General features: G+C 36.2%; 1 protein-coding gene across 3 annotated transcripts in view; it reads left to right on the top strand.

Annotated features, from left to right (window-relative positions):
- Positions 1 to 14360, top strand: part of KCNT2 (potassium sodium-activated channel subfamily T member 2) — a gene marked incomplete at its 5' end in the record, with an annotated part of 138847 nt that overhangs the window by 19582 nt on the left and 104905 nt on the right. For all 3 annotated transcript variants that reach the window (XM_080623137.1, XM_080623138.1, XM_080623139.1), the window contains one exon: positions 12083 to 12162. In XM_080623137.1, the coding sequence (XP_080479263.1) occupies positions 12083 to 12162 (80 nt within the window). The remainder of the gene's footprint in view (positions 1 to 12082; positions 12163 to 14360) is intronic.

The raw sequence follows: 14360 nt of genomic DNA on the forward strand, positions 1-14360 counted from the left end.
AATGATTTATTATGCTAAATTGAAGTTTAGTTTTAAACATAATTACAGATAATACAATTAAAAAAAACCACCCAAAACTCAATCACAATATAAACCCAGATATCAATAATCGCATTTATGAACGCAATTCCATAAGCATTACACTGTACAGTTCTAGACTTGAGTTTTTGGTTGTCTTCTCCCCACCCACCCTTTCCTCCCACTATTTTCATTATCTGGGCAACTGAATAATTGGTCCATTAAGTTTGTGGCATCATATTATTTATGCTGCTTTTTCCAGCAATACAAAGAGATAGCTCATGATCACAGCCTTTTTCACTATCCCAGAGTGTTTGCTCTTGCTATGCTTTGCATTAGCTATGATACTGTCCTGCGTTCAGCAGTAGCAATCATTTTTCTCCTTCTTAGCAGCTGGTGCAGTGCTGTGGTTTTGACTTTCAGGCTGAGAACAACACTGATAACTGACGTTTTTAGTTGTTGCTCAGAAATGTTTACTGTGACCAAGGACTTTGTGAGTCTCATGCTCTGCCAAAGAGGAGAGGTGCCAAAGAGGAATCCGGGAGGAAGCAGGGACAGGACACCTGACCCAAACTAACCAAAGAGGTATTCCATACCACAGCATGTCATGCCCACTATATAAACTGGGAGCAGTTACGCAGAAGGGCTAGATCACTGCTCAGTCGGGCTGGGTATCAGCCGCCGTGGTGAGCAGTTGTATTCTCTTCACTTGTTATTCGCCTTATCATTATTATTATTGGTGGTAGTAGTAGTGGTTTTTGTTATACCTTAGTTACTGGACTGTTCTTATCTCAACCCGTGGGAGTTACGTTCTTTCCATTCTCCTCCCCATACCTCTGGAAGCGGGGGGAGGAAGATGTGGGAGAGTGAGTGCACAGCTGCATGGTTCTGAGTTGCTGGCTGGGCTTAAACCAGGACAGTTTATCACAATGATTAAGATGAATCTGATCAACAAACTGATTCAACTGAAAACTCTCCAAATGAAAGAATAGTCTTCAATTAGAGCAAATTCCCAGTCAGAGCATCTGGAAATCAGCCCTTCGTCAGGGTGACGTGAGCAGAGACCCCCCTTGTGGAGATGGCAGCTTCTTACACTGGTCATAAAACATCCTGGCTTGACAATGTATCTACTGCTGTCTGCCAAGAGTCAGCACAAGACTATTTTACATGGTTGACAGAAACGATTTTGTATTTACATGTAATTCACTTACAAACCTGTACCACTAGTTTATCTGGTAATAACTGATTTATCTGCTTCTGCAGAGATCCGCAATCTACACTAGTAAAAGACTCCACAGTGAACACATATTTTCCTCATTGTGTATACATGTGACTGCAAGTGTATCGCTCATACACCACAACATTGAAGAATTCAGCTAGCTTAAACTGAAACTGATAGACCTGGAAGCGCAGTGTAAGCTTAGCCTCATGTCCTAAACATCTGTGCTGGCAGGTGTCTAGCAGGAGCTCCTTCTGTAGTGCAAGTTAGAGCAAGCTCAAATCAAATCCCAAGGCTTGGGCTTCTGCTTTCAGGGCTGCTACTCCCTCCACTGCAGGTTGCAAAAGTAAGGAAATTAAGTGCTCTTCTGTTTCATCAGTCTGAGCCCAACTGTGTAAAGTAGGTACTGCCCACATTAAAATCCTGGGCAGCTGCTTTAATTTGTCATATTGTATGCTTCTTTGTAAGATTTTGCTACTGCTTCCTCCAGCTTTATGTTTTGTTTGTTGAGGGGGTTTTGTTTGTGTTGTTTGGTTTTTTTGTGGGTTTGGGGTTTTTTCCTTCTTTTTGGTGTTTGGGTTTGTTGTGGTTTTTTTTTGTTGTTGTTTTTGGCTGGTTGGTTTTTTTTGTTTGTTTGTTTGTTTTTTTTTTTTAAACACACAGCTGGAGAAGTAACCAGTTTTATCATTTGGCCTTACTTAGACTGTCAGACTTCTATATAAACTCTTACTGCACTATATGCCACCTGTTGTATAAAGGTTTTGGGTCATTTCTCTGAATATATCCTAACTTGCCAGTCCTATCCAGATATTTATGTTTAGGTTGCTAACTAGAAGCACACATGGATTTACCTTCCATATAGCATAAAACTAAAGCAGCCTGCTTCATGCTGTATAAGCTGTTATGAGTGAGTCTGCTGCACAGGGCCCTGGAGAGTAGCTTTGGCACTTATTCCACACTCATCATATCCTTCTCTGAAGGGATCAGGAGGTGACAAACCAAACTGTGGTGACAGCTGGGGGTGGCAAGAGGAAGTTGTGAGGACTAGGGATGGAAGATATGGAGTAAGTGGCAGGGGTGGTAACAAAGTGAAATTGAGCGCTTTTCCTTCACATCTTTTAAGCTGAAGAAACATTCCACAATTTTGCTGAAGGAAATAGGCAATAGGTCAAACAGTCAAGGAATCAAAAGAGGTATGTATCACAGGTATAGAAGGACATATATATAGACTACAGGCAACCTCACTGGAGACTAAAGTTAGCAACAGCTTCATTCTAGGGAAGTAAAGGTCTAAATATTTGAAGGTTATAGTGTCTCAAGAATTTAGCTCTTCCTTTCCCATAACTTGGCAGTAAAGTCAACTAATTTCTGAAAAAACAGTGCGTATCTGGACTGCATTTACAGAATAGGCAAATGTGAACTGTAGACTTGAGTGCCAAACTTTCATTGACTGGAGATGAATTTTAACTGCAACGCTTCTTCTACAGCAGATAGAATAATTTGGAGGGAATTCTGTGATTCAAGTTCTGAGCCATCATGTTGGTATCACAACACAGAAACTGCAGAAGGCATTTCACTGGCTTAATTTTGAAGCTGGATTTTTAGATCCAGCAACTGCAATATGTTCAGAGGTTATTTTCTCAAGGTTAATAGTTATATACACTTCAGGTTTATAATTACTTTAGAGAAATATGCTAAATTTTGGGCTTCATTTATCTTCCAAATACCCATAATATGGACATTTTGTCTTTAAGGAAGCAGCTTTAGGAGGTCAAAAAAAAATAAAACCAAAAAAAACCCTAGGTCAGTTTGAATTGGGTCAGAGTTCAGATTACTTAGAGATATCTCTTTGGTGGCCAATTTAAAAAAGGAGGATCTTAAGTGTAAGGAGTACACATTTTTAGCCTAACACTTGGGAAGAAAGTCTTCTATGTTTGAAGGACAAATGCAATGTCTTCTGAAACTGCAGGCTGTTCTAATTCATCTGATGCTTCTTATAAAACTTTTCTTAGTATTTTTATGGAGGATGGCCTTATTTTTGCCATTTGTACTGCTGAACTCTATGGGAACTTGTTAAATAGTTAAGAATCATTGTCATCTCCATATAGTTATTCAGAAAGCAATCATGACAACTAAGTTAGGGCAGAGTCATATGAGAAGAATACAGCTCCCGAAAGGGAGGACATAGAATATAGATCAAATCCCATCAGGTCACTGTGATACAAAAGGCAGCGTAATTCTTTTATAGTTGTACAGGATATAAATTTAAGGCTACAAAAACTTAGGAAATTTCAGACATTCTGTTTAAATTGGGTCAGAAAACCCAAGCGATAACAAAACTAAAACAAAACCAAAACTATTCTTTAGGTTGATGAACATATTTTCCTTGGAAAAATTCAACTAATTTGCTACTTATAGAACAATAAAGGATATATATAATTACCTTCTTCAACAAAACAATTTTCAGAGGGAAAACAGGAACCTGTGATTTTGACATGACATGTTGACATTTCTATCTTAGAACATTCCCTGTCCGCAGGAAATGTTAATGAGTAAGACTCCATACACAGATCCTGTAAATTCATGTGCTTACACTGAATGCTGTTGTTTAAGAGTTTTCATAAGCTTTTATTTCCTTTAGGGTAGGTGCAGCTAATACCTCCCTATAATTTACTATGTCTTCGGTAAAAATTTAGGTTAACTTACTGAATCCCAAAATTTCAATTTGGAAAATTACCGAAAACAAACGCACGCAGTTTCATATTTGGTTTTCTGACTTGATATAATTATGCTATGCATTCTTCCATGAAACACTAAATATATTGTTGGTTATAATTGACCAATATAACCAGAGTAATTCAATAAAAAAATCAAACCAAACCAAAAAACCAGCAAAAGCAGAAAAGCCAGCAAACAGAGGTAATAATAAAGCAAGATGATAACAAAAAGCTGTGGAAATACATTAGAGAAGAATCAATATACATGCTTTTCTGGATCTTACACTGACCTGCCAGTTTTGTGTAAAATACATTGTATAATTGAAATAGCAAGAAAATTGCTTTCATTTTTGGGGAAAAATAGTAATTACATACTTAAAGTAATAGGGAAATACCTCATTTGAATAGTTTTACTATTTGATTACTTTACTCAACTCTGAGTAAATAGATTCTTTCCATTGATATAAGTGGTCATTGGATCAGACCTGTTAGGAAGTTGGGTCTGTGTTTCAGGTAACTTATTAATGAGTCATATTTAAAATTATAAAATTATATTTTATTCATGGTGATGTGATACTTGAAAAAATGACAGATTGGGATTCACCCACAAAGGGGTTTTGTTCCTTTTTTTTTTTCCTATCCATCTGCTCTTTTTTTCTTCTTCTCCCTTCTGCTGCATTTTTCAGAAAACTAAATCTTAATTTCTTATTTTTTTAAGTAAAAATAAAACTGAGATAAGCAATCTGATCTGTGAGGATGCCATGTACTAACAGCTCTCAGCTTAGTTCTACTTGCTGCTTTTGAAAAGATGCGATCTTGAAAAATGACAAGAAAGAAAAAGATAACTTGCAGAGAAGCAGTAACTGACTACTGAGATACATTTGCCTTACAGATGAGAAGTAGAGTTTAAGTGAATAGTGATTTAAATTTCTCTGTGTCGTGGGTTAAGCAGTTGCAGTCATTTTTCATATGTAAGAAAGGGTGTACCCGTAAACTGCCATATCTGAAACGAGCAATTTGTCTTTAAGATTTTTATTTATTTACTATTCTAGAGATGACCGAAATCTACTAGAACAGTTTAAGGCTTTTATTTATCTGGACACCTGTTTTTATCTTTATCTGGATAATCTCCACGACAATATCCCTCATAGTGTTTTGCTGCTTGCTTTGTAAGAGAAAATTGTTAAATGGGGAGCATGCGAACTTAATCCAAACTTATTAAAGTAAAACCTGAAACAAAAATTAAATGTTTTTGAATGACAAAGAGAAAACTGGTACAGAAGAATTTTAGGAAAGCAATAGAGAAATTGTCCTAGTGAAGAGAGAACAAGATTTGAGTGGGAAAAACAGTAGAAATACATGGTAGATTTTAATGGGTTACTCTGTCTTTTGCTCCTTACAGTCTAAATAAAGAGTTAAATCCAAGCTGACAGTAACAGAAGGTGTTATCACAGTATGCTTGGTATTCAACAAGTTTGTTTCAAGTCTCCTTTTGACAAGCAGTCACCAACATTATTAATAAACCCCAATGAACATTCCTGCTACTCAGGTATGATTAATTAGCACAACTACATACAACTGAACAGCGTCTGGAATCAAACCTCATGAAGCATACCCCATTACTCAGAGTTCTCAGACTTACACAGTTAAAAGGCCTCACATAATGGACTTTCAGTGCAGTAGCTCTGTGCTGTGTATATCCTATTCATGAAGTATTTTTGCCCAGAGTTTGAAAAAAGCTATTTTCACATGCAGTAAATTCATTTTAAAATATTTATGCTTCCTCCACTTGTACCCTTGCAGGGGGAGGAGGGGAGAAGGAGAAGTTTTACCAAACTTGTGAAGTATCTTCCTTGTGTGATTTTTCTTGCAAAGTTTAGCTTAAAAGTCCATGATTTCTTAATGAATCATTCACATATGATTTATTGACTTTCTAACTTCAGGCAATAAATTTGCAATAGGAAGGTGTATTTGCAGCAAAAAGTCAAGTGTTTGGTGTTTGCAAGGCCACTAAAATGGAGGGAGATGCTCTGCAGTTTCTGTTCCCCAAAGTAAAGCAACATAAACAGCAAGTAAAAAAAAAAAAAAGTTTCTAATGACAAAGAATACATATTGCAAATTCATTTATTACCACACCATTACTGGAATGATGAAGCTGTCACTGGTTTTCATGGATCTGGGACTGAAGTGATCATTTCTCTTTTGAATTTGCAAGACTGATTGTAAGTGGAGGATTTTCTTTTTTTTAAGTACTATTATTTGATTAAAAAGCACGCATGCTACCCACTACTGAGTCTCAGCTGCTTGCTATCAGTCTTCCCTTAAAAATCTTTCCCTCAAAGGAATGGAAAAAATGATGATATTTTGCACAGAAGAGTTCAAAAACTAATGTAATTTTGTATTTCTGTTGCGGTAATATTAAATTGCTGCCATGGACCTGCATAGATTTCATGAAGACAGTTTTATATAACTGGGGCCAGCTGTTTGTAAAAAGGAACATGAAGCTGGCTCACTATCAGATTTTAAGAAATATTCTAGATACACATATTCTATTTAAATTGTAATGAAGAAAATTTTAATTAAGGGCTGCAATTTTTAGCATTTTCTCTTGAACAATTAAGAAAGCTTGCTTTTACCTAGAAAATACTTTCTTGTGGTTGCAGGTGCAAATTTTTACTTTGTGCAGCCTGAAAATTTCAGCTTGGCCTATTTTCTGATGCTATCTTGGATTTCTTTCAATTGAAACAAGCAGCACTTAGTAGAAAGATACAGTAAAAAGGTCTGAGCGCACATATAGTTCTAAGCTATAAAGTTATTTATACATTGCTGATCCTTTATGCTGTAACTTGTGATTAAACTCAACTCAGTTCATGCTATTTCTATCTTCATCAATACAGAGAATTTTTATGATGACACTGATAACCCCTGATCTCTACAAACCCATTAGTTATGGTAACATCCAGTTACATAATCAAGTAAAAAGAAGTATGTCTGAAAAAACGTCATTAGATATATCAACTCAGATTCACTGGTTTAGAAGGTAACCTTTAACTAAATATACACATGGAAAGAACAGGACAAAAGAAACACCCAGGAACAGATGTCAGAGCATACACTGTAAGTATTAAAATGACCAAACAGGGCTGTCACATGGCAGTTGAAATTTGGACCAGACAATTACACTGCATAAGTTGTTCTAGAGAGGTACTGCAAGAATTTAGTTTGGAAAAATAAAGAGGTAATAGGTGGCATACTGCAAGGCAATTGTTAGAAGGTGCAGAACCTGTGTTCTGTTATGTACATTCACAACATTAGATATTATAAAGAATCTAGAAGACAGTTTTGCACAAGCACAGTTCTGCAGAGATCTTGGAAATATTAATTGGTTTATTTGTAACAAACAGATAAAATCCCCTATCAGAAAAAGACCTTATACCTGTCAGCTGTAATTATTCTACACTTACTAGAATTCATCTTTAAAAAAATGCAGTGTCATATTGCAAATGTTAGATTTTATCAGCATAGTGCATGGCAAACAGCTTCAGTAGCAATGTATGTTTTAAAGACTATGGTCTAAAGTACCCAGAAAAATGCTGGGACGCTGATCTCCACAACTCTCTCATATCCTGCTCTCACTGCAAGAATAGAGTACCAAATTAGGAAGCTGCAAATGAAATAGCATCTTTTCTGACCTTCCAATCAATGGGAGGCAACACTGATTGGAAGCACCCTTCCTTCGTACAGGGAAGGGTGAAGCACTCTCCTTTCCACAATTACTACCATTTGTTTTGGGGTGCAGTCATTCAGCATGGAGACAAAGTAAGAAACTCGGAACTTCTAGTCAGTGTTCATCATGGCCTATACAACTGATGACTAATTTCCTCTCAGAAACAAACAGAAGCCTCCCCAAGTTAAGAACCACTAATGGAAAAGTAATGTCTTACATCCATTTCCTTCAGCACGATATGATGAGTTATCATTCAACAAGTGGTCTTGATCTGTCATTGATTCTGACAGAACAAGCAGGCCTGGAAAATCAAATGACCATTTTTCTGTGAAGCTCTAGACAAATCAGAGTTCTGAGTGCTTCAGAACATGCAAAACTTCGAGAGCTGCTACGCAAGACAGCCATCATTAAAATACATTCATCTTTTATTAAAAGCTATGAGAAAAAAAATGCCCATTTTCTTGTTTTTTAATGTAAAATAAGCTCCAACAATAGCAGCTCACATCAGCACTTCAGATACTTAATTTCTAAGCACTGATCTACACACTACATAATAAACTTTCAGGTTTGTAATCTAACAGGATTTCACATATATTGGATTGGCAAATCACAATAAAAAACATTTTTCTATATTACATTAAATATTATATTTTCTATATTCTATATTTTTTGTAGGAAAAACATGAAATGTCCCTTCCCATAAAGATGGACTTAAGTTTACTTTTCTGCAGATTGGCTCTATTTGTACAATCACAGAATCCCGAGGGTTGGAAGGGACCTCAAAAGATCATCTAGTCCAACCCCCCTGCAAGAGCGGGGTAACCTAGAGTACATCACACAGGAACTTGTCCAGCCGGGCCTTGAATATCTCCAACGTAGGAGACTCCACAACCCCCCTGGGCAACCTGTTCCAGTGCTCTGTCACTCTCACAGTATTAACAACTTTTCTTGATTCTGATGTCAAGAAGTAGTCAACATAAATATTTACAGCTCTAAGCATGCATGTAGTGAGAAATCCACTTAGGCTTTCATTTTTGAATGGATTAATTTAGCCAAATATGCTATTTTCTAACACAAAAGACAATGTGTAGATCTGAGGGTGCAAGGTAATATTGTTACTATAGGAAAACATGGCTACGGAGTTAGGATGACATTGTAAATAACAATGGAAAAAATGCAGACAAAATTAGTTAAGTAACTGGAGTGCAGACAGATTGGTCCCAGTTATTTAAAGTCACGAGAAGTGCTTTGCATTAGTGTCCTTGGCATGAATTAGTATTTTCCTGCTATACTTTGTATTACATTAAAATGTATTACTCAAGTTACATCTTGACTGAATTAGAAGAGTGCAATGTATACTTGTACTTTGTGTACTTCAAGGTGCTTCTTGCAGTTTGCAAGACTCCATTGACATCACTGTTCTTTGGCTTTAAACTAGGGAAGACTACTATTAGTGGTATTTAATTTTAAAAGAAGGATAAAAGGACCAAACAGCATGCTGTGCTTTCAAGAGAATCATAACTTCAGTTGGTTTTGCCACAGGTATATTAGCCATATATTTGTGCATTTTCAGTAAGGAAATGAGTTTTCTCTGTAAAAATAAAAAGCAGAATACTGGAAAGGAATAGTATCTGGAGGTTTCTGTCCTCATTTCTGCCAGTGGCTCCTTCACCCATTCATTCCTAGCTTTACTGGGTAAATAGTAACCTTTAAGAAGCAAAGTGAAATATTCTCTGTATCGTTTATTACGAAAGCTTACAGTGGTTGTACATACACAATAATGTATTTCCTGCAAATGTAGAAGCCCCACACAGTTTTTGCTGAAGTTTAAAAAAGTCAGGGGAAGGAGGAGTTGAGCCACAAAAGTGGTATTAGCAGCATTCATAATCCATTTTGCCATGGAAACTGCTGCACTGTGGAATCCTAGTCTGCTGTGAGCACAGGTTGCTAAGAAAAGAGAAGTAGACAGCTGTTAAAAGGCTATCAGAGCAATTCAGAATGGTAGTGATAGGAGGGTGATTAGCTCCCACATCTTTTTTCCTTATTATCATTAAATGATGGCTTACTGTTAACATGTTGTTCTTTTATGATAAGTGACTATTGTAATTTTCTGACTGAAAAATCTGAGACTAGTTTAAAATGTGTAAAAAAGATCACCAATACAGTGCACCTTTTAAAAACATCCCTTACTTCAATAGCTTGTACCACTTTGTTTACCTACTAAAATATGTCCTTGACGATTATGTATATACACTTAGCATGTAGCAGCTGCCAAATGATGGGATAGATTTCCCACTAAAACTATCACTTCATTGATTGTAAGTACCTTGGGAAATGTGCAGAAAAGAACTGAAGCAGAGCTCAGGGCCCCACAAACCTGCTCACCTACTTATTAACCTCTGATTATGCTTCCTTAACTTCCCTTAAGGCTACTAACTAAGTTGTGCTTCTTCTGTTATTTGGCAGTGACTCCTGCAGTCTTGAACAGCACAACACTTAGTCTACATTTAAGCTCAATAAAAGCCCACAAACAAGTTACTCTTCATCTGATGGGCTTTTCTTATAGTTTGGTGGCAGTTTCTAGGACATTCCTCTGTGCCCAAGCTCTTTGAAATATGCAGTTGGAGCTACTCTCCGTTTAAAGCAGAGGGCAGGTGGGTTCCTCCTCTTTAATTCCAACTGCTTAAAGATCTTATCACAGAGGTGTGAACCAGATAGAGCAGAAAAGTTGATCTAGGGTAGGGGTTGCTCTAACCACTGTGTCAAATGTGTCATTGCACAGAAATAAATGTAAAGTTCTGTAAGCTTTAGGGCTTAGTTCCAATATAGATTCTTAAAAATAGGTTTACGTTTTCCTCCCTCTGAAAAGAAAGCAGTGTAATTTTCCATTCTACAAGGAATACTATGATAAACCACACCAAAGCTAAAGGACTAGCTAAAATTAACTGACCTCGCTGAGTCATAGAAAGCCTTCTTTTATGACATGCTGACCCTATTCTACAAAGTGATATGCCTAAGCATCTGGTAGTAAGTACATTACCTGAGATGCCATCCATTCTGGGCCCATAATTAAATAATCCTCTAATTCTGTAAGTGTACAGAAATATTTGGTATTAGACAAGTATTTGAGGGGAAGAGAGAGACTATAGGTAACATTAGATTATGAAAAAATTGTTTCAGCAAAGGCTTCACATGTAAGAAGGGGAAAACTAAAGTTAGGATCCTGCTTGCAAATTACAATAGTACAGATAAGAATAAATAACTGAAGTAGAGTCATTTGATGACAGATTGTCGAAAAGAATTACGGCAATAAAGGCAAGTATGCCCATACACAGAAAAGGTATACGCAATTTTGCAACACATGATGGTGTACAGAGGAAGAGAGACATAAGGGAGTAACTCACTTTTGTGGTATCACTTTATTCTTTACCAACAGTAGAATAGTTCTTTAAGTGAGGACTAACTTCTCAGGAAGGCACCGAAATTGTGCTGGGGTTAAAGTGATTCATTGCTGGAGGAGTGCTGGGACTGGTGAGGGAGAGCCAGTTGGGTAGGGCAACGACTTCAGGGGAAACTGAACTAATGCTGTACTTATTCTATAGCAAGCAGTACAGCTCCAGAGCTCTGAAATGGCCTGTCTTTCTATACAACTATTGCACATCTCTTCCTGTTGCCAGCCTCTGCGACAGTTCTGTCTTCTAGTCTGTAGAACTATTGCATGAGCTATACTCAGACTGAATTGAGAGATAGAAACATGAAATACATTCTGGCAGATGCGGGGGAAGGGAAGAGTAAAAATGTTACTGTTGTTTTAATATAATGAGGGGATTATTTTCTGTATAATATCATATGACTGCAACATAATTTTGCTTTCAGGTCTCAGTATTTCCTTGTGACAAAAGCAAAATTCAGAGAGGTGGTTTATTTGGTGCATGAGCGTCTGATTAATGGTGGACACAAGCAAGTGAACGCTTAACAGAGATATGAACAAGACAGAAAAAAGAACCATCATCAAAATTCAGTTCTTTTAGGAAGTTAAAATGAGAGCTTTAACCTGAACATCAAGGAAATTTTCCTTACAAAGATGCAGACAGAACAGTCTTCCAAGGAAAATACCAAAATGCAGATGCTTCTGATTTTGAAGCATAGAGTGTTCAAGTAACATGAAAATGATTCTGCATGTAAAGCGGATAAGTTTCTTTTTTTGCCTTTTTTTTTTTTTGCCTGGGTTTCTTTTGTTTGTTTTTTAGTCTTCCAACATCAGTCATCCAAATTCAGTGAGCTTTTGGCTGAATACTCTCTGTGTTCCTCCAGTTTTATATAAAGAACAAATAATTAGAAAAAAATTTAAAAATTACTTATCTTTAATATTCAATTCTAATACTTCCTTTTATATTTCAGGGTGCAAGTTGAATTCTATATGAATGAAAATACCTTTAAAGAGAGACTAAAGCTCTTCTTCATCAAAAACCAAAGATCAAGTAAGCAGTTGGATTAATTTCTGTTAAGCATAATTGTGATACTTTGAGTAGAATCCAGTTCCACTGAAGGCAACAGCAAAGTTCTCACTGATTTTCTTCTGAGCTAAAATTTTATCCCATAGAGGAGTCAGTTTTACATAATATCAGAAAAAAATTCAGAAAGTATTAAATTTAAAAATAATGTATTTATTTTGTAGACTCAAATACTTAGTAACATGGTTTTATTTCTGTATTGTGATCAAGTTGACTAATTTGCATGGATGTGACATTACAATGCTCATTGACAAGTCATGACCTTATGTCTAGGAAATCAAATAGTCTCCAAGATACTGAAGGGAAAAAAGCTACAGAAGTACCAAGGGTTTTTGAAGTGTTCAGTTTTGTTAAGTATTCCTAAAGAAATTTTAAAATTTATCTCTACTAAAACACCCCCCACAATTTGGAAAGGAAACTAATAGGAAGGACATACCTCCTTCTCCTGAGCACAATACCATAGGTCATGATATAGGAAAGTAATATGGAGGGACTAAAATATTAATCTTTTAAATACATCTTGTATTCAAGATGCAAGCTTGTCCCAGCGGATGGAAGCATGGTATATTATCAAATCTTGATTAGACAAGTGGAGTTCATAGCTAGGGAAGAGCAGCAACTGACTTAAATTTTCCTTCATGTCCATGTAGCAGGATTGACTTTGCCTCCATTTGTCCTACACCTGTAAAGAGCTCAAATTACAATAGTTTCATACATAAAGCTTTCGGAACAGAAGAAATACATTTTGGCCTTTGTAATATGGTCAAGATGGGTCCATGGCTCTGTATCTGAGAAAGGACAGAAGGGAGAAAAGAACAAACTACTTTTTTGGTATCCCAGTCTAAAAAAACCTCAGATAAACAAAACTTGGGAGAGTAGATAACCTAAAAGAAAAAAAAAAAAAAAGGACAGACCATAAGATATTTGTAAGTTTGTAAGAGATACTATTTCTTAAGATGTTTTTATTTGAAATAAGTTTCTTATTCTGTATTAGCACACTTGAGACCTCTCTTATTGCATTTTGGCCAACATGAAGAGAACATGTACAAAACCTCAATATGCATTGAATAAAGAAAGGACATGCATGAAGAAAAATTTCATACCCTCTGTTTACATAGAATAAATTTTTGCTCATACAATTTTTTATGTAAGTTGTGGAGTCTCCCTCCAAACAAGTATTAAAAAACTGTCTAGTCACCATCCTGGGCAAACAGCTGTGGGTTACCCTACTTGAGCAGGGGGGTTGGACAAAATGACCTCCAGACATTGCTTCCAACCTCAACTATTCTGTGGTTCATTAGAGATAAATGAGTTTAACTAGATTTACATTTTAAATTTAATTTATTGCACTACAGCTTCTCAGATGATTTTAATTCTCTTGAACTTTTTTCCCTGTGACTTTATATGCCTTTATATGCCTTTTAAATATTTTATATCTTTATAGCCTTTGACTTCTGACATCATTGATAGAGTGTGTAATGGAGTAAGACACAAAATAAAGAAGCATCTAAACTAGAAAGGAGTATTACTCCTGGCTAGAAAGGCAATCTGGAAAGCTGCAAATCATAACCTTTTTTTTTTCTGATCTAGTCCACAAAACAGAGCTTTTAGAAACTCTGTCTACTAAGAACATCTATGAAGTGACGACTTGACTCACTAATCTCTTTTCACTGTAAGAAGGGAAGGCTCTGAATAGTACCTTCTTGCTTAAGTGAAAGATTTTTCTCCCTACTTAGATCTTAGCAAGATTAAAAAAAATATGTATATACAGACACATATTTTGATGGCAGAACTGCTGATCATGTATGTATAAAAATAGATAAATTTATGATCATCAGCACAAAAATTACCCGGGAGTTAATCAGTATGAATTCATGGCCATTCCTTTTCCAAGTGTATACGCTTCTGGCTAACTATATTAAGAGAATGGTAATAAGTTACTGTCCTGGGACATCTCTATTTAAAATTTTGATTGGGTAAGTGAGATATATGGGTCCAAAGGACTGGAATGATATGGAAGCTTATTTGAAATAAGAAAGAGAATAGGAAGCAGCTATTAATTCATCCTATTAGGGATGGGTTCATGCTACAGACAAGTAGCACAAGAGTTTTCCTGTTTAGCTTGCTTGATGATTGCTGGAAAAATTCAGATTTTGATTAATTTT

Source organism: Psittacula echo (genome assembly GCF_963264785.1).
Source record: "Psittacula echo genome assembly, chromosome: 7".
Taxonomy (NCBI): Eukaryota; Metazoa; Chordata; class Aves; order Psittaciformes; family Psittacidae; genus Psittacula; species Psittacula echo.